At 46.9% G+C, this 20109-nt stretch overlaps 1 protein-coding gene across 1 annotated transcript in view; it reads right to left on the reverse strand.

The window, feature by feature from the left end:
• The window catches only part of crim1 (cysteine rich transmembrane BMP regulator 1 (chordin-like)), a 102699-nt gene that overhangs the window by 21825 nt on the left and 60765 nt on the right, over positions 1-20109 (reverse strand). The window contains exons 6-7 of the mRNA XM_066674813.1: positions 9598-9780; positions 6904-7101 (exon numbers count right to left, since the gene is read on the reverse strand). Of these exons, the coding sequence (XP_066530910.1) occupies positions 6904-7101; positions 9598-9780 (381 nt within the window). The remainder of the gene's footprint in view (positions 1-6903; positions 7102-9597; positions 9781-20109) is intronic.

A 20109-nucleotide genomic window follows, 5' to 3' on the forward strand; every position in this document is an offset into this window, starting at 1 on the left:
CCCCAGTGGAGGTGAGTCAGGCTGAGTAAGTCTGTTTGTGTGTGTGTGTGTGTGTGTGTGTGTGTGTGTGTGCGAGAAACAGAGGAAGAAACAGAAAGAGGGAGCTGTGAGGGAATGTGGAGACTCATATGGGACGAGGCTTATGAGTCATGGGAGTTGAAAGCAATTTTCCACACACCCCTCTTCTTAGCTTCTGTTAATGGCTGAGAGCAAGATGACAGAGAGCACAACAACTGGGGATGGGGGGGGGAGAGAGAGAGAGAGAGAGAGAGTGTGAGAGAACATATGCTGAAAGTCTCTTATCTATTTTCCACTTTTCTTTTTTTGTGCCCCTCGTACTGACATCTGTTCTAATGGGGAATCCTGGTGGTTATAATTTATTTGTTTAAATCCATTAAAAGATTATGGAGGTTTTTTAATATGGGTGAGTGAGCATGCTGTATATCAGTGGCGCGAGACCCTCGCTCGTGGCTGAGGTTATGACAGCTTAGACAAGCCGCAGCGCCTTCGCTGTCATAGCCGCTTTAAATCACGCCTCGCTCTCGGCCCAACGTTGCCACTGAGCCAACTGAGCCCACAGAGCCAGACCCCCAGTACAGCTGAGGATAGAGAGAGGGAATCAGGGAAAGAGGAACGAGCTGTCAAGGTCATTACTCCTGAGATGCTTTACTAGACACAGACCTACAGCCGACATGTGTAGCTACCACCACAAGAGACACAAACAAGGTATAATACATAAGGTTACAATAATACGGACCATCATGTACCGCTAGCTCTGCCGTTACAACTGTGAGTACTGTGAATATTTTATAAGGACTTTCACATAAAACTCTGCAATAAAATATTTTTATTATGACATTACCATTGGAATCTGCAGCCCACAAACCTACACACATGGGATAAAAGAGCCATTCTGATTCTGCTCTGCTTAAGACGTCAAGTGCAAAGACTTTAGAATAGCCCCGCCCCCTCGTCTGAGTCTGTCCAATCACAGCGCTGGACCTGCGTTTATGTGAGAGCGCAAAGACGAGCTAAAAAGCAGCAAAACAGAGTAAAAACGAGAACGGAGAAGAAAGAGAATTGAGCGAAAACAGATAAAAACCAGAGCTTCTGCTCCTCGCTCCTCACTGCTGTGAGCTCAGGGTCGGGGTGAACAGCGAGCGGCTCATTATCATTTAAAGGAACAGGTGCTGAAAGCGGGCGTTCTGAACAGGGCTGTTTACACAGGGGGAGAACACTGCTGTGGTGCTCGTGGGGTTTGGACCAAAGCAGGATAGAGAGCCCTTGAATCCTGGGCAGTGTGTAAACGTAAAGCTGATCAGAGCAAGAAACCCAAGAACTGAGCAAATAAGTCTTAAAACAGAACCTTTTAAAGCCTTGGTAGAAGAATGAGGTAGCCATCCGTAGCGGCACGTCCAAGGATGACAATGCGCTGATGTCATGGGTCCTCTGTGGCCGAGGGGCAGCTGAAGCATGTGGGCTATTTGCGCTGGCGGTCAGAGGTCGTTTTGTTGATAATTCCCCAGGGCTGTTTGCGAGGAATGAGCAGCGAGGTCGAAGGCAGAGGAACTATTATTTTTAGGAGAAGAAATTTAATTAAGTGGAATCAGATAGCTGAAATGATAATAGCCTGCTCTCTCTTTCACTTTTCCCACCACTCTTTCCGTCTCCCTTTTTTTTTCCCTCTTCTCTATTTTTCTCTTTTTGCATCCGCTGGTTGCCCAAGGTTATTTTGTCTCGATCGTTTATGAACCTCTGTTTTTGAGAATCTATGGTTAATATGAATTAAAAATGAGCTCTCTCTGAGGGTCCTGAGGCAAAGCTGCCGTCTCTCTCTGATTCATTAAAAGGGCTGCTTTTCATTAAGACTCCATGCCCTTTTCTTCACAGAGGCTGTGTGTGTGTGCGTGTGTGTGTGTGCGTGTGTGTGTGTGCGTGTGTGTGTGTGTGTGTGTGTGTGTGTGTGTGTGTGGGCCCGAAGCAATAACAAGGCAAATCAACCACACACAAATAAACTAAAGCACAGATAAAGAGATATTCTTAAGCAAATACGAAAAAGGAAACACACATTGTTCTCAGTGTTTCTCAGGTGTGTTTCCCTAGCAGCTCATCCCAGTCCCACAGTTTTCATTTGCTTAATTACACACTCGCCGTCTGGCGCTAAGCCTCCCCTCGGACAGGCAGAGAGGGTGTCACCTTGAACAAAATGAGGTCTCCCAACAAATAACATTCAGGGAATAAAAATGCATGAGCGCAGAGTGAGTGGTGAAGAGCAGAAGATCAGTTCTACCGAGAGCCGGGGCTAAATGTAGCAAGGCTCTGGGGGTCTGGGTGCAGGACGTGGATGGACAGCCACATAGTCTTCTGTGGTTTCCCAGTGGAGCCGGAGAGCTGCGAGATGCCACAGTCTCAGCTGTCAGCCGCTGATACAGGCTGCCACACTGCACTCTTAGAGGCAATGAACAGCCAGGAAACTTAATCAATCTCTGTGTCACACAGGGAACGAGATCCCTGATCTTCTCCTGCCCCACTCTAACTCACCTGATACAGTCTGGTGTTATTAACCCATTAAAGCAACACTAGGTGGTGTTTTTGCTACTGGGCTGCAGGGTGTAATCATTCAGTTTTACAGAACAGTGCTGAAATCAAGGAGGGAATGTGAGAATGTGGTTTACCACACGCATCCAAAAATTACATAGTACAGTTTCTGCAGTGCTGGAGTGTTGGGTCGCAATGACAGAAGCTCTATTCTCCTTAGAACTACTCAGTGGGGCATCACAATGATTTTGAAGGTATGATTTTAAGGTAAAAACCCCAGTCACTTACACACTCAAACATGTGGACAGTTTTACACACTCACCCAGTCACTCATACACTCACACCTGTGGACAGTTTCACACACTCACTCAGTCACTCACACACTCACTCAGTCACTCACACAGTCACCCAGTCACTCACACACTCACACCTGTGGACAGTTTCACACACTCACCCAGTCGCTCACACTCTGAATGACTGGGTGAGTGTGTTGCCAGTGCTCTGCCCAGGGTGTGTTCCTGCTTTGCGCCCAATGATTCTAAGGTAGGCTCTGGAAACATCACAATCCTGATCAGGATTGAAAACTTACAGAAAATGAATGAATGACAAAATGAAATCATAACTAATACCAAGCAATATATAAATATAACACCTGTGTTGGTGTTTCTAGTACACAGCGGAAGCTCTATCAGACGTTTTACTGAAGTGTAAAGCAGTTTATAAAATCTCCATGAGGCTATCGCAAACACTATGTCGTCACCAGAAAAATACACACACACACACACACACACACACACAGTGAAAACACACATTTCCTCCCATTTTCTGAGGGCCGTGTGGATGCAGTTTTGAGCAGCCTATCATTTCCCTCATTGTACCCTCTCTCACCTGCTCCCCAGGTGCCGGCTAATGTACAGTGCTGGCAGCCGGAGCGGCAAAATAGCTTTTTCACGACATAACCTACTCCTTCCAAAGCGTGGCAAACATACACACACACACACACACACACACACACACACACACACACATTCTCATGCTCGCAAGCTCACACATGCCTTATGTAAATCAGCAAAGAGGAATGGACAAAGAGTTCCGTAGTCCTTGCCAACAGGTATAGCTATTTTTAAAAGACATCTGTCTAGGGGGAGAGTGGGCACCGTTAGGGCCCCGTTTTATTCCCTCCCACCCCGTGCAATAATGGGGCCACAAATGGCAGGCCTGTATATGCAGGAGCTTAGAGCAAAACCCTGCATTCCCTCCTCCTTCCCCTCAGTCGTCCTCCACTTTCTGTTCTGGAATCACAATGAATGCTCTGAGCTGGCAGTGGCGCTGGCTGAAAGAAAATAAAAAACCCAGCAAGGTCAGAAGGGCACAGTGTAGCACGCTGCATTCAATATACAGGTAACATAATACAGCAAACGCCCTGCAAATCAATAGCCCCTTCTCTCCGTAAGAAAGCTTTCCCAGAAGGAGAGCGCACAGCGAGAGGGGGCTGAGCCCTGAGGAACGAACATACTATTTAAATGCAGTGAGGGCTATCATTATTTAAACTGCTGTCTTTAGCACACAGCCGCGCTAGAGGAGATACCCAAATACACATTGTCTTACAGTGAAATACAGGGTGGTTCATATCAATTACTGAGCTGGAGGGTGGGGGTGGGGGTGGGAGGGGGGGTCTGGAGCGAGGCGAGTGGAAAAGTATAAAAGCACCATGGATTTCCCTAAGCTTCCTCAGCGTAGAGTGATGAGCAGCAGCCGGACACATTCCCTTTGATCCAAAGCAGACAGTAGATATCAGCAACAAGAGAGAGAGAGAGAGAGAGAGAGAGAGAGAGAGAGAGAGAGAATGAGAAAGAGAGAGAGAGAGAGAGAGAGTGAGAAAAAGCTAGTTAAATGAGTGAACCTGAGAAGGAGAGAGTGAGAGAACAGAGAAATAGAGAGAGAAGAGAGTGGGAGGAGGGGAGAGAAATGGGAGAGCGAGAGAAAGAGAGAGAGAGGGAGAGGGAGAGACAGAGAATGATGTACTGAATTAGAATGCTGTTCTAATAGAGTATGTATGGAATGTTCTATGGAGCAGTGGGGCTCCTCCTGCCTGAGAGTCTGGCTCTTCACAGCTGACTGTGTGTGTGTGTGTGTGTGAGAGAGAGTGAAAGAGAGAGAGAGTGAGAGAGAGAGAGAGAGAGAGAGAGAGAGAGAGAGAGAGAGAGAGAGAGAGAGAGAGAGAGAGAGAGAGAAAGAACATGCATAAAGTCTATGTGCTTATGTGCTGCACAGTCGGCTGGACTCACACCACTAATTGCTTCATAGACAGACAGACACATAAAAGATTCATTGAAAACACAGTGTGAAAGAGAGAGAGAGAGAGAGAGAGAGAGAGAGAGAGAGAGAGAGAGATAGAGAGAGGAGAGTGAGAGAGAGAGAGAGAGAGAAAGAGAGATAGGGAGAGAGAGAGAGAGAGAGAGAGAGAGAGAGAGAGAGGAAAGTGAGAGAGAGAGAGAGAGAGAGAAAGAGAGATAGGGAGAGAGAGAGTAAAAGAAAAATCTGCCCATGTACATAAGAGAGAGGAAGCCTGAGGGCATGCTGCTGCCTTCTTTCATTCATCCCCCTCTCCTCTCTTGCCCTTCCATCCCTTCTTCCAGCCACAAATTCTCAGCAAAGCCGCCCTGGTCAGATGACCTGAGGCCATTCGGTGCTCTAATTGGACCCATTGCATCCTGATTACGAGGGAAGGTTATGAGCGGACAGCAATCAGTCTGACGTGGTCAGCGCAGTGTCATATTCAATATTCATTTTCCAGCTTTATTTTTCTCCTCGTGCTGATGTATTGATCTGCAGTGAGGCCGCCGCTGCTGCGATGGAGTAGATGTTTAATTGGAAGCAGGCCGTGGGAGAAGAGAGCGGAGTAGACAGACAGCAACCCCATTACACCTGCCCACAGACATTTATACAGCAGCAACAGTGCTCAGTTTGTTCCCAACCAAAGAAGTCCATGTTCCTACAGACTCTGAACCCCAAATTTGGTTATGATCATCTTAGAGCATCACACTAGACCCTGCTAGGACAGATAATTAACTGACAAAATGGGTAAAGTGAGTAATGAGCCCAGATATAAATGCGCAGAGCATGCTGTCCCCAAAAAACCAGAAGCCGAAAATGAGAAGGAATAAAGATGGGGAGCAGACAGTGTTCTGTTCCTGCAGAACATCCACCTAAACCTCAGAGTCACTGCGTGGAGAGGAGCTGCTGAGAATCCTGATGGCACACAGAGCTGATATCCAATCTATATCCTCCAGCTTGAGCTGAGAGAAGATGCCTCCGTTTCGCTGGCCTCAGCCAATCCCGCAAGACATTCATCTTCTGACATAACCGCCACTCATCCAGCAGCGGCCTCTACTCGCATGCGTGTGTGTGTGTGTGTGTGTTATGCCTAGGAGCAGTCTACCTGAACTTCGCTTACCCACACTTTAAAATAATAACACACACTCAAAACACATTCCCAACTGTCTGAGTGAAAATCCATATCACAGTCTGCTTAATCAAAGCTCTCCATCTGCAGCAAGACAACGCAAAGCTCTCGCCCTCGGCCCCCGCTCAGCGAGGCAAGACCACCGCAGTGTGAGAGCACTCCCATGTGTAGCTCCCACAGTAGTCTGACACTGTGACAGCAAAAATATTAATGAGGTACGGTGATACTTTAACTACAGACTCGTCATTTTTTCAGGTACGCCCTCCAATACTGATACAAACAGTCGGGCTACGGCCATGAAATATCAGCTCCAGGCATTCCTAATAAAATAGCAATAAACTATAAAAAATATATATTATTATTATTATTACAAAATACATTTATAATTCTTATTATTGAATAAAACTTGTTCTACCTATGTGTTCTAAGCACAGGGCACCACACATTCACTCACACACACACACACACACACACACACACACACACACACACACACACACACACACACACCTGTGGACAGTTTCACACACTCACCCAGTCACCCACGCACTCACACCTGTGGACAACCTCACACCCTCACCCAGTCACTCACACACACACACCTGTGGACAACCTCACACTCACCCAGTCACTCACACACTCAAACCTGTGGACAACCTCACACACTCATCCTGTCACTCACACACTCACACCTATAGGCAGATTCACACACTCACCCAGTCACACACACACTCACTCCTGTGGACAACCTCACACACTCACCCAGTCACTGCTTTATTCCAGTAAACTGTAAAAAGGTTTCTCATTGCCTGAACAGTGAGAGCTAGATTAGAGCCTAAGAACTACACAACAGATTAAAGCATCTGTGCTAAAGCTCTCCACACAGGCCCTGCTCTTACCCTCACACACAGGGCAGCACTCTCCGGGCACGGTGACAGGGTTCAGGCAGCTATGGCCACAGGCAGCCGCCACACAGCGGGCCTCTCCGCTCACACACTGACAGAACGTACAGTCGTCCTCACGCCAGTGGTCCCCATGAGCCAGGATCTGACCACTCACATAACAGCCGGCAAAGCTCAGAGCGGGGAAGATGGGATCTGTACAGAGAGAGAGAGAGAGAGAGAGAAAGAGTTGGTGAAAGGAACATTCATTATACATTCATAAGTTGAAGTTTGATATGTAGGGACACGTAAACATCATCAATAAAAACATTCAATAAAGCACTACTCACTGTAATACACTCACTATTCACCACTCAACTCCAGCACTGACAATTACAGAGTGTCTGGTCTAGGTCACAGCCAGAGAGAAGTGAGTGGCTCGAAAACTGACTTCACAACTCAGCCTTTAGTGCAGGTTTTGATCTACGGCATTGCATCTTTCTCTTACGAGCCAGCCTTGCCATTGCCGGCACGCACCCCATGCTCTGTGGCAAGGTTTAATATACAACTGCGGTTCAAATCATGTAAAAGTACGAGCTCTAAGAGGTGGCAAATGCAAACAGATGCAGAAACAGCCCACAATAAATATCTGTACGATCATAAAAAGCACTCAGAGACCCACGTGGAGCAGAACACAGGATTTATCCGCTCTGTTAGACCTTCTACGGCTCTTTACAAATATAAAAACACAACTTTATCAGCACTGACGTGTTGCTCGCTTGTAAAAAATCACGGCAGGGAAATTCGCTGAGCAAATATTGGGTGGGGGCGGATGTAACGGTAACTTCATCTTAATTAAGCAGAGCGCAGCAGAATCATTAGGAGAACTCATCTCCACATGAACACAATCTGATAAGTCTAATATCAGCAGGCAAAGGTAGCGAGTTAATAGAAAACAGTAATGTGGTGTCCACCCAGGAGAGGCGCAGAGCAATCGAAATTACATGCTCCCAGGCACGCTATTACTGGCCGTCAACAAAGTAAAACAACAAGCCGTTCCCTGAACTAATTAACCCGCGACGCCTGCTTAATTGGAGAGTGAAAAGTATGCAAAAAATTCATCATGTGCCGCTGCCAAGTCCGGCTGTCCTCGTCCTCCCTCACGCTCACTTTTTAATGCAGTTCTTAACGCACTTCATTTTGAAAAACTCCCGCTGCTGTTTAATTGCTCCAGTCGCTTCTATCCGGTTGTGAACGTGTTTATTAGCACTTTTTCTTGGAAAAATAATCGCCATCTGAATCAATTTGAGCCAGACAATAAATAGGAGAAGCACAAAAGCCCTTGGGTCGACCTGTTCATTACAACTCCTGACTGCAGCTGGGTTTGTGGGACCTGCTAATAAAAGAATTATTTCCAGGCAATTTGTGATAAAACTTAAAGCCACACCATTCCATTTTGATTCTGAGCGGCTGCAAACCAGGACCAGAACATGCAGGTCCACTGAAGCAGGCCAGTATTTCATTGGAAGACCTCCTCCAAAATCTTGGGTGGGCCAACAGGGGGCGCTGCTCCTGTGGTCTGTGTGGATCCCAATGCCTGGTCGCAGTGACAGGGACACTGTACTGAATGAACAGCGCTGTTCTTCTCTCTGCAGTCTTTAAAGACTGGAACAGAGTCGGGGTGTGACCCCTGAACGTCCCTGTCTTTGATAAACCGGCTGAGTGACTCCTCTCGCCTCCTCTCCACCTAATATCGGACGTGTGTTGAGCGTATTATCACATCGTCCCGGTGCATGCTGCATGTCTACGGTGGTTGATGCGATTCCATAATGTCACAGAGAATGCAAAGTGCTCTGGGGTCTAGAAAAGCTCTGCAGAATTGGAGCTATCACTTATGCATTCATTCATTCATAGCACCCGTGGCTTGCGTGAAATATCATTACACAAAGGCTTCTGAGCACTTATTGAGCAACTGGTTCAGGGTCTGTTTTGACAGCTTTTACGTCGATGCTGATAAAGTGGGTAGACGCTGCGCTGGGTTACTTTGATCATACTGTATTTGGAAGCACTGAGGATTTAAGACAGTAAAATATTCACGCTACAGATGGGTGCAAAGGCAGGAAAGAAGTGTATAACTTTTTTAAATGGAGCTATTTGTAATGATACCTACTTCATTCTGTGTACATTTCTGCCGTCCATTAAATACCTACGTGTACAAGTCTATGTCTTTGTGTAAGATGCACCTAGTGCAAAGCTATTTATTCTGTCTGGCTTTCATGTAGTGTTTTATAAATGTTATTATAAACATCAATTTTATTCAAGGTTTTGTCTGAGAAGTTTCACTGATTGATACATTCAGCTACAAAAACGGCTAATTAAACGTCCTTGGTAACGTATGGCTACCAGAAGGGGACATTCTGGAGCAGCTGCACATGAGTGTAACATTTCTATCCTGTGATGTGCTCAGGTTTTGTCTCTTTGTGGTGCACCACTAATGTGTCTGACTCCTTATCAGTTCCCTATGAACCTCAGCTGTTTATAATTCGCCAGTACATTACACGTGGAAAGATAACAGAAGCTTATTAGCATTGCATAGGGAGGGTCATGCTACCCGCTGCCCAGCAGCTTTGATTCGTTTCTAATCACACAAGATAAAGATGAGAGACTGCTTTGGTCACTGTGACAGAGCTTTTGATGTGTGCATGTGGTCACCTTCACAGATGGGGCAGCACTCTCCCTCAGGAACGTAGTGGCGTTCGCAGTGGAGGACTCCACACTGCGCCGTGAAGCACACAGACACGCCACCCTGACAGCGGCAGAAACGGCAGGCGTCCATCCGGAACATGTCTCCATCACGGTACTCCACCCCGCCGAAGATACAGGCCGGCTTTGATTCTGAAAAACACACATGGGCCATTACATGTTTATACTATTGTAGACGTATAAACGCCTCAGAGGGCGAACCCAAATGGCCTACAGAGAAGAGAGAGAGGAGCACAAACAGAGGAGGGTACACAGGGGCCCTCCCCTCACAGCTCGTGTCCGACGCCGCTTCGAAGCCGACTTTCACACCATAGAGACTGTCCCTGCTGGTCGCCATGGCAACGCTAGGTGCAGAATTCACCTTTCAGCCGGTGTGCTACGCTGTCTGAACTGGAGAGCCGCACACTCACGCTCGAAAAAGCCATTATCTCCTTAAACGTCACACCCAAACAATTTCACCACCATTACAGAGTAAAACCGGCTTTGCGACTCTCACGGAGCTCCTGGAAATGCATTACGGCTTATAAACAAAATACCTCATCGGCTCATTTCCCTCTGTTTCTCACGTTAGTGATGGATGGCGCTGACGTCCTTGAAAACATCCTCCGCATCAGAAATCCTCCACCTCTGTACAGCCACGAGGCCGCCCTCTCTCCTGCACGATTTGTGTATATTTTTTTCTCACTCTGAAAGCCTTGTGACAGGTTGGAAATGAGTGGTTTCCTGACAAACGTCCACGTAAAATCCCTGAGTGCATCATACGAAGGAGACACTCCACGCTGTCTGTCATCAGCGCATCACAATCTCAGAGACTTGTTTGGTCAATTAGCAGAGGTTCAGTGAATTAGACGAAGAGAGGCACTGGGCTGGTTACGCCAGGAGGGCTCAGGGATGGCTGTATGGATTTGCTGAGTTCTGTAATCAAAGCTTGTTCTGTTCCATCTGTTTGCTTCTCTCTCTGTCTCACATTCTCTCTCTCTCTCTCCAAATCCCACCCTTCTGACAACTGCTATAAATGAAAGCTATCTTCTGCACTATTTACAGGCCTAACTACTCAATTCGGCGAATTAGAAAATAACACGCTTTCCAGTATTTGATGCTCATGTGAGAACAAAACACGCAGTGATTATGTGCCTTGAAATAAAATAAGCCATGGATCCAGGCCGACGGGAGCTCAGCACCGCGACTGGTGATAAGTATCGACAAGGACCTGCTCTAAGCCTTCATAATTGGCCGCGACAGTCAGACAAGAATGACACGTTGTCAGCGCTATGCTGTTATTAATCCGACAGCTGTTATGAATGATTTAATCCAAGAGTTTCCATTTTGCAATGCACACAACAGGTTAATCACACTGCTGTGTGTCAGTACAGCATTCAGCGTGAGGCTATAATCTGATACCGTGAATATCAGGGGCAGTTTACACTAACAGAACAATTATAGGTGAGTTAATGCACACAGCTGCCATACACACCCCATGAAAGCAGCACAGACTGCTGTGATACTCTAAACAATCAAAAGTGTTAAAGGTTCATTAACGACGCCTACCTTGCATCTACACTTTCAGTGGATATTTTTACTAGTGATCAGGAACCTAGAGTAATAATACTTTAATATACCACCGGGGTGGAGCAGCAGGTAGTGTCTCTGTCACAGCTCCAGGGCCCTAGAGGTTGTGAGTTCCAGTCCTGCTCCGGGTGAGGAGTGAGGAGTGTGGTGTGTTCTCCCTGTGTCTGCGTAGGTTTCCTCCGAGTGACCGTCTGTGAGGAGTGTGGTGTGTTCTCCCTGTGTCTGCGTGGATTTCCTCCGGGTGCTCCGGTTTCATTTCACGCTCCAAAAACACACGTTGGTAGGTGGATTGGAGACTCAAAAGTGTCCGTAGGTGTGAGTGTGTGAGTGAATGTGTGAGTGTGTGTCACCCTGTGAGAGTGGCGCCCCCTCCAGGGTGTGCTCCTGCCTTGCACCCAGTGATTCCTGGTAGGCTCCAGACCTACTGCGACCCTGAACTGGGTAAGGGTTACAGACAGTGGATGAATGAATGGATGAATCATCGAATGATACACTAATTACCATAAAACGACAAAAGAGCAGGAGAATGTTTGAATTCTGATCTACAATAATAATACCTTCCACAAAAAAATGTTTTAAGCGGGTTTATACAAATGACTAAACACAATGAAATGATATAATTTCAATGTATGTATTTAATTATATTCTATTTCGTCAGTGTAGGCAGAAGGCAGGTGCTTCATAAAAAGGCAACTCACTTTTGTGTTCACTCTCATTGCCCAATAAAAATTCCCAAAAGTAACAAACATCTGGAACAGCGTCCGCCCAGGATATTCTTCGAATAGACAAATAAACAAATCACAGTTTAATGATAAACACAACGTGATGCCTTCAGCCGTGTGAGCAGTCCAGCATGGCCAGAGTGTGCTGAAGGGTCAGGGGAATGCTGGGTAATTAGTAAGGTGAGCACTAGTGGTGGCAATGTAGGCATCCCAAACACTCCAGATGTTCATGGCTTGATTTCCCAGCCTCATGGGTGTAGTTATTTATAAACAAGACAGTCATTTTCTGCCATGCAGCTCCTCGGTCCAGCGTTAGTCCACTGAGGACACTTGAGGGAACTGCCCTTGGAGCTGGACAGAGCGTAGCACAGTTCCTGAGTGTTTCATACAGGCTGTTTCTCAATATGTGGTCGTCTGTGTTCTTACGTTCTCGCTCTACGTCATCTTCCACTGCCAAAGTCACATTCGAATACTCAAGAACACAAACAGAAAGAATGATTAAAATACAACAGTGTTCTCCCCCTGTCTAAACAGCCCTGTTCAGAACGCCTGCTTTCAGCGCCTGTTCCTTTAAATGATAATGAGCCGCTCGCTGTTCACCCCGACCCTGAGCTCACAGCAGTGAGGAGCGAGGAGCAGAAGCTCTGGTATTTAGCCGTTTTCACTCAGTTCTCTTTCTTCTCTGTTCTCGTTTTCACCGTTTTATGTATTTGGTGTTTTGATAATAATAATAATAATAATAATAATAATATACTATAAAGTGCAGTTCAATTAAGACAATTATTAAAATAATACTAATCATACATTGAACAGCAGAACTGAAAAGCTGAGCTTGAGAACAGACAACATTAACTCAATGTCAGCGGATTAAATTCAGTTCCTTCAGAGGAACACTGTCCTACTGAGGACCTGTCCTTCTCAGGCTGCAGCCCAGGGTCTGGAACACGGAGTTGTCCTGAAGAGACATGACTGACCTACTGCACCAGTGCATTGTAACTGTGGAAAAAGCTAGACTTAATAAGCAGAGATTTCTCCGAATGCAGGATTCAGACAGCGTGCCAGGCCTCTCCACCATTAAATAAAACAGTAAAGCGGACGCAGGGCAGTGGGGTGTTTGGCCCCACTGCTCCTATAGACACAGCCCTGTTTCTGAAGGGCATGACTTCACCTGTGACGCAGAAACAGTTCTCCCAGACCCTGTGCTACGGCTTAGGCGTGTTTTTACCACGAGCAGCTCACTGAACAAACATGCCAAGTGTGTCATGCTCAGATTCCTAAGCCTTTCTACTGTTCTTTGGACAAAAGTGTCTGCCTGCCTTCTGAACTTCCTCAATCACAAAGGATTATACACCCAAAGCAAATTGCTCCACAGTTTTATGTAAAAAGTCTCTGCCTTGGAATCCTCTGGCACTACAGCCTGGGCTTCCTGCGAAGGGAACAAACAGCAGCTTCCTCAGAGCGGTAATCCAGTAAAGGCTCGGGCCGAGGAAGAATAGCTGTCTGAATTTCTTTTGTCAAGGACATTATGGCTCTCTGTAGCCCGAGCTTTGCAAAACAAACTTCCCCCTACATTCCACAGGTATCTACATGCATTCAAAGTATGCAAAAGCTATGCGGGGATACAGAGTCTGGTAAACAATGAGACATTATTCCCATAGCTAAAAGACATTTAAACCCTTACAAGCCGTTACACACGTATACATTTATATTAATACTTTACATTTACATTAAACATATGTTTGGCCTGGGGGAGTAAAATTACAGCTTCAAAATCATAACCTGTTGTAGGGAGAACAGAGCCTCTGTTCACAGCACTATGTAACTTTTGGAGGTAGAAAAACACCATTTCCTTGATTTCAGTACATTCATTCATTATCTGTAACCCTTATCCAATTCAGGTTCGCAGGGGGTCCAGAGCCTACCCAGAATCATTGGGCGCAAGGCAGGAATACACCCTGGAGGGGGCGCCAGTCCTTCACAGGGCAACACAGACACACATTCACTCACACGGGGAGAACACACCTCCTCCTCCTCACAGACAGTCACCCGGAGCGGGAATCGAACCCACAACCTCCAGGTCCCTGGAGCTGTGTGACTGCGACACTACCTGCTGCGCCACCGTGCCTAGTGCTCCTTCAATTCACATTCTGTAGCAAACAAGTCTGCAAAACAAGACTGCAACAATAACTTCACCAAATACACCTCAGAAAAAGGATCTTCAAACATGAATGAGGTGTTGACCGAGGAGCAACTTTATCTAAAACTGATTTTATTTAATATTGCACCTTACGTCCCTGAAAACTGAGACCTGTACCACTGCACCGCGGAAAAATATCCGCAGAAACACCCTACGTTCCTAAATTTACCATCAGCACCTGCAGGATTCCAGCTGAGCACAGGAGATGGATGCTGCTGACTGAAGTCTCTCGGAGCCACTCAGCCGTAATCCCATAAGCAGCCCACTGTGTCGCCTGAAGGCGGGGGTCCAAAACAAGCCGCCCAATCCTGGCGATGGAGTCTGCCTGCCTTGATTAAATTCAGCACAGAAACACCTTGATAAACACCTCTGTAATCAACTCCAGCGCCAGTCGGTGCAGTCACAGCATTTGGCACCGCTGATCTTCCATGAATGGCCAGGAGCACGTGGGTGTAAAAAAAAAAAAAGAGAGCGAGAGAAAAGCATTTCTCTCTGCAGCTTCGCTTCACTGGTGTTTGGTAAAGAGAGCCACGGACAGCAATTTAACCGCAGTGCCGCAGGTGACGATTTCTAGTCTCAGTAAACCTTGCTTTGTAATCTAACTCTATCCTCTTACGGCTGATCAGTATCTTCACAGTTCACGCATCCGCTCCAGAGTCTAATCTACTGCCAGAGAGAATAAATCTACTATGTGCCTTACTACATTTAAAGTAATTCACTCCAACTGTGTTTAAATTTGTCTCTTCTGGGCAGAATCTTCTTTTTTTTTATTATTCATGTGTCACATTAATACACACTTACCAGCCCAAAGGTAAATGCCAGTGTTAGCCAGCTGGCTAATTTTCAGCTATAGATCTTGAGGCCCGATTTCAGGAGAGAGATCAATTCCAATAAACAAAAGAAAAGATGTTTTACACATAGACAAACTGCAGCATGACAAAACGAGAACGCTAGAATGAGTGGCTGATAACACAGTGGGGTAACACCACTGACCTCCACACAGCTGACCTTGGGAAAGACTCCTAACGCTGCATATTCCTTCCTTTGCATTACACAAATGCATTAAAAGGTAAATAAATGATGTTCCCTTTGTTTATATTCCAATATTTTCCAATACTGTGTAAACAGATCTTAGATACATGTTTATTGCAATGTATTTGTATTTATGTTATTAATTGTTATGATAATTAGACTTTAATTTGACAAAATGTTAGATTTAACGACAGACTGAAATGTGATCTCCAGTGGAGCTGACTCTGATTACATTAGATATTACACTGCAGTGTGTTCAGAGAGTTATTTGCTGATTAATTAGAGATTGTGTGTGTTCTCGTGGTTTCATTGGACTGGCTAGGAATCGCCCTGAGTTTGTGCGTATGTGTGTGTGTGTGAGCTGAGTTACAGAGTGAGCTGTTAATGTGAAACCTCATTAGCGTTCAGTGTTCCTGAGGTCAACAGCAGGTAAAAAACATAAATCAGAGACTTGTGTGAAAACAGTAGCTCTTTTCTGAGCAAGACACTGCAGTGGATTAAATGATAAACTGTAAGCACAGTGGATGAGCACCGAACCCCATTCCAATGAAGTCACTCTCAACCTAAAACACTTTCTTTAAAACGCCTTTATTTTGAATCTGCCAAGATACGGGCTCCTATTTTCCTACTGACAGGCATGTTCATGGTCACTGCTTCTGCTCCATTTCCCTAAGGGGCCTGAGGGTCAGAGGCTGGAAAGTGGCCCCTCCAGATCCGCCTGAGCACCCAAGAGGTCTCAAGAGTCTTGAGAAGAGCCCAGAGAGCCATACGCATCCAATACAGCAGCCGGGTCCCTCACCAGTTTGCATGTTTGCCTGGGTGGAATGAATGTAGGAGAGGCAAAGCCAATATGTCAATGGTTATTAAGCTGGTTTTCACATGAGCGCCTGCAACGTCACACACACAAACGCAGCCTCAAATACAGACACAAACACAGACACACACACCGCCTGCTTATCTTCAGACACAGCATATCTGAAGCGGGAGGAAGCATGCTCTGTTGATACGGTGGCTTCTGTGTGTTGACCCTTCTCTGAAACTCTCTCTCTTTTTCTCTCTCTCTGCAGATTAAAGCAGACCCCAATCTCAACCCCACGGTTCCTGAGCTGAGAACACACACACACATACGCAGCATAACCTCCAAAACAACACAGATTTACAACCTGGAACCGCCAACGTTCACTCAACAGCAGATTTACATAATATCACTCATAACGTATTTACATAATAGGCTAATTTCAACCTGGGATATGAAGGGGAAGCGAAATCAAACTGGAGCTAAAGGGTCCAAGGCTTAGAGTCCAAAAAAGAATTTGTAAACTAAGCCTATAAATCCTGCCCCCCACCCCTGCCTCCCTCCCTCCCTCTCCTACACACACATTTTTACACCAACACTTGACATGAAGTCATACATACAATACATGGCTGAATACATTATACATTACACAGCTGGTGGACACATTCAGGCACTGAGAGGTTTAAACTCTAGCTGCACTGCTGTGTCTGATCCACTCGCACCAGCACAACACACACTAACACACACACAGCTGAGAACAATCCACTGCCCACATCATTCGTGCTCTGTGGGGGTCCTGAAGAATAGGGTGAAAGGGGGATTACAAAGTATGCAGAGCAACAGGTGGACTGCAGTCTGTAATTGTAGAACCTCAGAGTGCTCCTCTGTGGTCAGTGGAGCTGAGAGAATGAGCAGCGAATGCAGAAAGTAGATATACTTTCTAATAAATGGGCAGCTATTTGTGTGACATAAGAGAAGCCTTAACCCTAGTCTTCAATTCAGGAACTAAGCACTAATGGTTCTTACCTTTTTTAAGTATAAATAGCTTATTCAAGGACTAGTGTGCACACACACACACTTTCACAAACTTTAGGCAAGCATTTCTCAGTCTGAATCCACCCCCATAATTCCTTAACAGCACATCGAAGTGCAAACAGAGCAGAAGGGTGAGATTCTGGATCACAAGGACAACCCGAAGCTGCAGGACTAAAGTGACTGCGGTTCCCAGCTCCTAATAGGCAGCGTTTTCCCAACAGGCCTGAGGGCTGAGGAGGGAGGGGGGCTCCTGTGTCTGTGTTTTCCTCTCCTCCCTCGCGGCCCTCCCCTATGCTGCAGAATGCTTGTTTTGGCTGCAGCTGCTTGCACGACAGACTAAATAATGCGATAACGCGCATGGAGCTGCAGGTGCTCCTCGCCCAGCTACACCTGCAAACCAACACAAACTTTATAAAACGCTCCTGTGCCAATGTTTGGAAAATTTTATCAGGGAGAACTCAGTGGCCACTCGACTGAGACAGAAAACAACACCAGGTTATAAAACAATAAAGCAGCCATTATTTTTAACTCCTCAGTTAAGAGAAAGGAGGAGGGATACACATTTATTAGCCTGGATCTCTGATAAAAGTCCCTCAGTTTCACTCTAGAGCCACACTGTTTTAACTCTGAGCTCCAGAGAAGCCTCCCTCAGCTTTGAGGAGTAAAACTTTCAGTTCTTTAACATTCAGGACACTTTCTTGGAGAACCTTGGCCCCCAAAGTCTGAGCTCTAATGTGGGATTTGAGAGGTTTAAGCTGGAAGAAACTTGTTCCAAAATAAATCAATACATAAAGCAATAAATAAATAAGAAGCATAAACTGATAACTGACTGGTTTTATGAGAAATTTCAAAATGTTTCCTGTGCTCTTTTCATTTATTATTCATATTTAAAAATTATTCATTCATTGTTTGTAGCCTTTATCTAGTTCAGGGCGGCGGTGGGTCCAGAGCCTACACAGAATCACTGGGTGCAAGGCAGGAACAAACCCTGGAGGAGGCGCCAGTCCTTCACAGGGCGACACACACTCACACACTCACACCTACGGACACTTTTGAGTCTCCAATCCACCTACCAACCTGTGCTTTTGGAGCGTGGGAGGAAACCGGAGCACCCGGAGGAAACCCACACAGACACAGGGAGAAAACGTCACACTCCTCACAGACAGTCACCCGGAGGAAACCCACGCAGACACAGGGAGAAAACGTCACACTCCTCACAGACAGTCACCCGGAGGAAACCCACACAGACACAGGGAGAAAACGTCACACTCCTCACAGACAGTCACCGGGAGGAAACCCACGCAGACACGAGAAGAACACGCCACACTCCTCACAGACAGTCACCCGGAGGAAACCCACTCAGACACAGGAAGAACACACCACACTCCTCACAGACAGTCACTCAGAGGAAACCCACATGGACACAGGGAGAACACACCACACTCCTCACAGACAGTCACCTGGAGGAAACCCACGCAGACACAGGTAGAACACACCACACTTTTCACAGACAGTCACCCGGAGGAAACCCACGCAGACACAGGGAGAACACACCACACTCCTCACAGACAGTCACCCGGAGGAAACCCACGCAGACACAGGGAGAAAACATCACACTCCTCACAGACAGTCACCGGGAGGAAACCCACGCAGACACAGGGAGAAAACGTCACACTCCTCACAGACAGTCACCCGGAGGAAACCCACGCAGACACAGGGAGAAAACGTCACACTCCTCACAGACAGTCACCCGGAGGAAACCCACGCAGACACAGGGAGAAAACGTCACACTCCTCACAGACAGTCACCCGGAGGAAACCCACACAGACACAGGGAGAAAACGTCACACTCCTCACAGACAGTCACCGGGAGGAAACCCACGCAGACACGAGAAGAACACGCCACACTCCTCACAGACAGTCACCCGGAGGAAACCCACTCAGACACAGGAAGAACACACCACACTCCTCACAGACAGTCACTCAGAGGAAACCCACATGGACACAGGGAGAACACACCACACTCCTCACAGACAGTCACCTGGAGGAAACCCACGCAGACACAGGTAGAACACACCACACTTTTCACAGACAGTCACCCGGAGGAAACCCACGCAGACACAGGGAGAACACACCACACTTTTCACAGACAGTCACCCGGAGGAAACCCACGCAGACACAGGGAGAACACACCACACTCCTCACAGACAGTCACCTGGAGGAAACCCACGCAGACACAGGGAGAACACACCACACCCTTCACAGACAGTCACCCGGAGGAAACCCACGCAGACAAAGGGAGAACACACCACACTTTTCACAGACAGTCACCCGGAGGAAACCCACGCAGACACAGGGAGAACACACCACACTTCTCACAGACAGTCACCCGGAGGAAACCCAGGCAGACACAGGGAGAACACATCACACTCCTCACAGACAGTCACCCAGAGGAAACCCACGCAGACACAGGGAGAACACACCACACTCCTCACAGACAGTCACCTGGAGGAAACCCATGCAGACACAGGGAGAACACACCACACTCCTCACAGACACAGGGAGAACAGTCACTCAGAGCGGGACTCGAATCCACAAGGGAGCTGGGAATATAAACAAAGGAGACACAGGTCTGAGATCTGCCTCTCAATGTGTGCAACCGGCGGAGTCACGTGTCCAACCTGTGTGAAACTGAGCAGTGGTCACTCAGGAGTGAGGATGTGTTTTCACAAAGAGATATAGGACGAGTGATCTCTGTCCACAGCTCTGGGACAAACGGCTCTGTGAACAGAGAGCTGAGACTGAACACCTTCATATGAAACAGATGAATATCAGGTGCAGTTTAAAACAAGTTTAGGAAGATCTGCGGCATCCAGAACATCCCTCAGACCCCAGAGTGTCTCAAATCTCTTTCCCCTAACTTCTGAGAGGCGGTGTGTGTGCAGAGGGAGCAAAGAGGAAAGGGGAGTGTGTACAGCGTCCTGTCACTCATAGCAGGCTTCACAGCACAAGCCTAGTGCCGCCAGCCCTGCAGTGACTCCTAATCTACCTGGGCCTTAATATCCTTTTCCTCCTCCTCCTCCTCCTCCTCACATTGAGCTGAGTCTCACC

The sequence above is a fragment of the Hoplias malabaricus genome, chromosome 1, assembly GCF_029633855.1.
Source record: "Hoplias malabaricus isolate fHopMal1 chromosome 1, fHopMal1.hap1, whole genome shotgun sequence".
Lineage (NCBI taxonomy): Eukaryota > Metazoa > Chordata > Actinopteri > Characiformes > Erythrinidae > Hoplias > Hoplias malabaricus.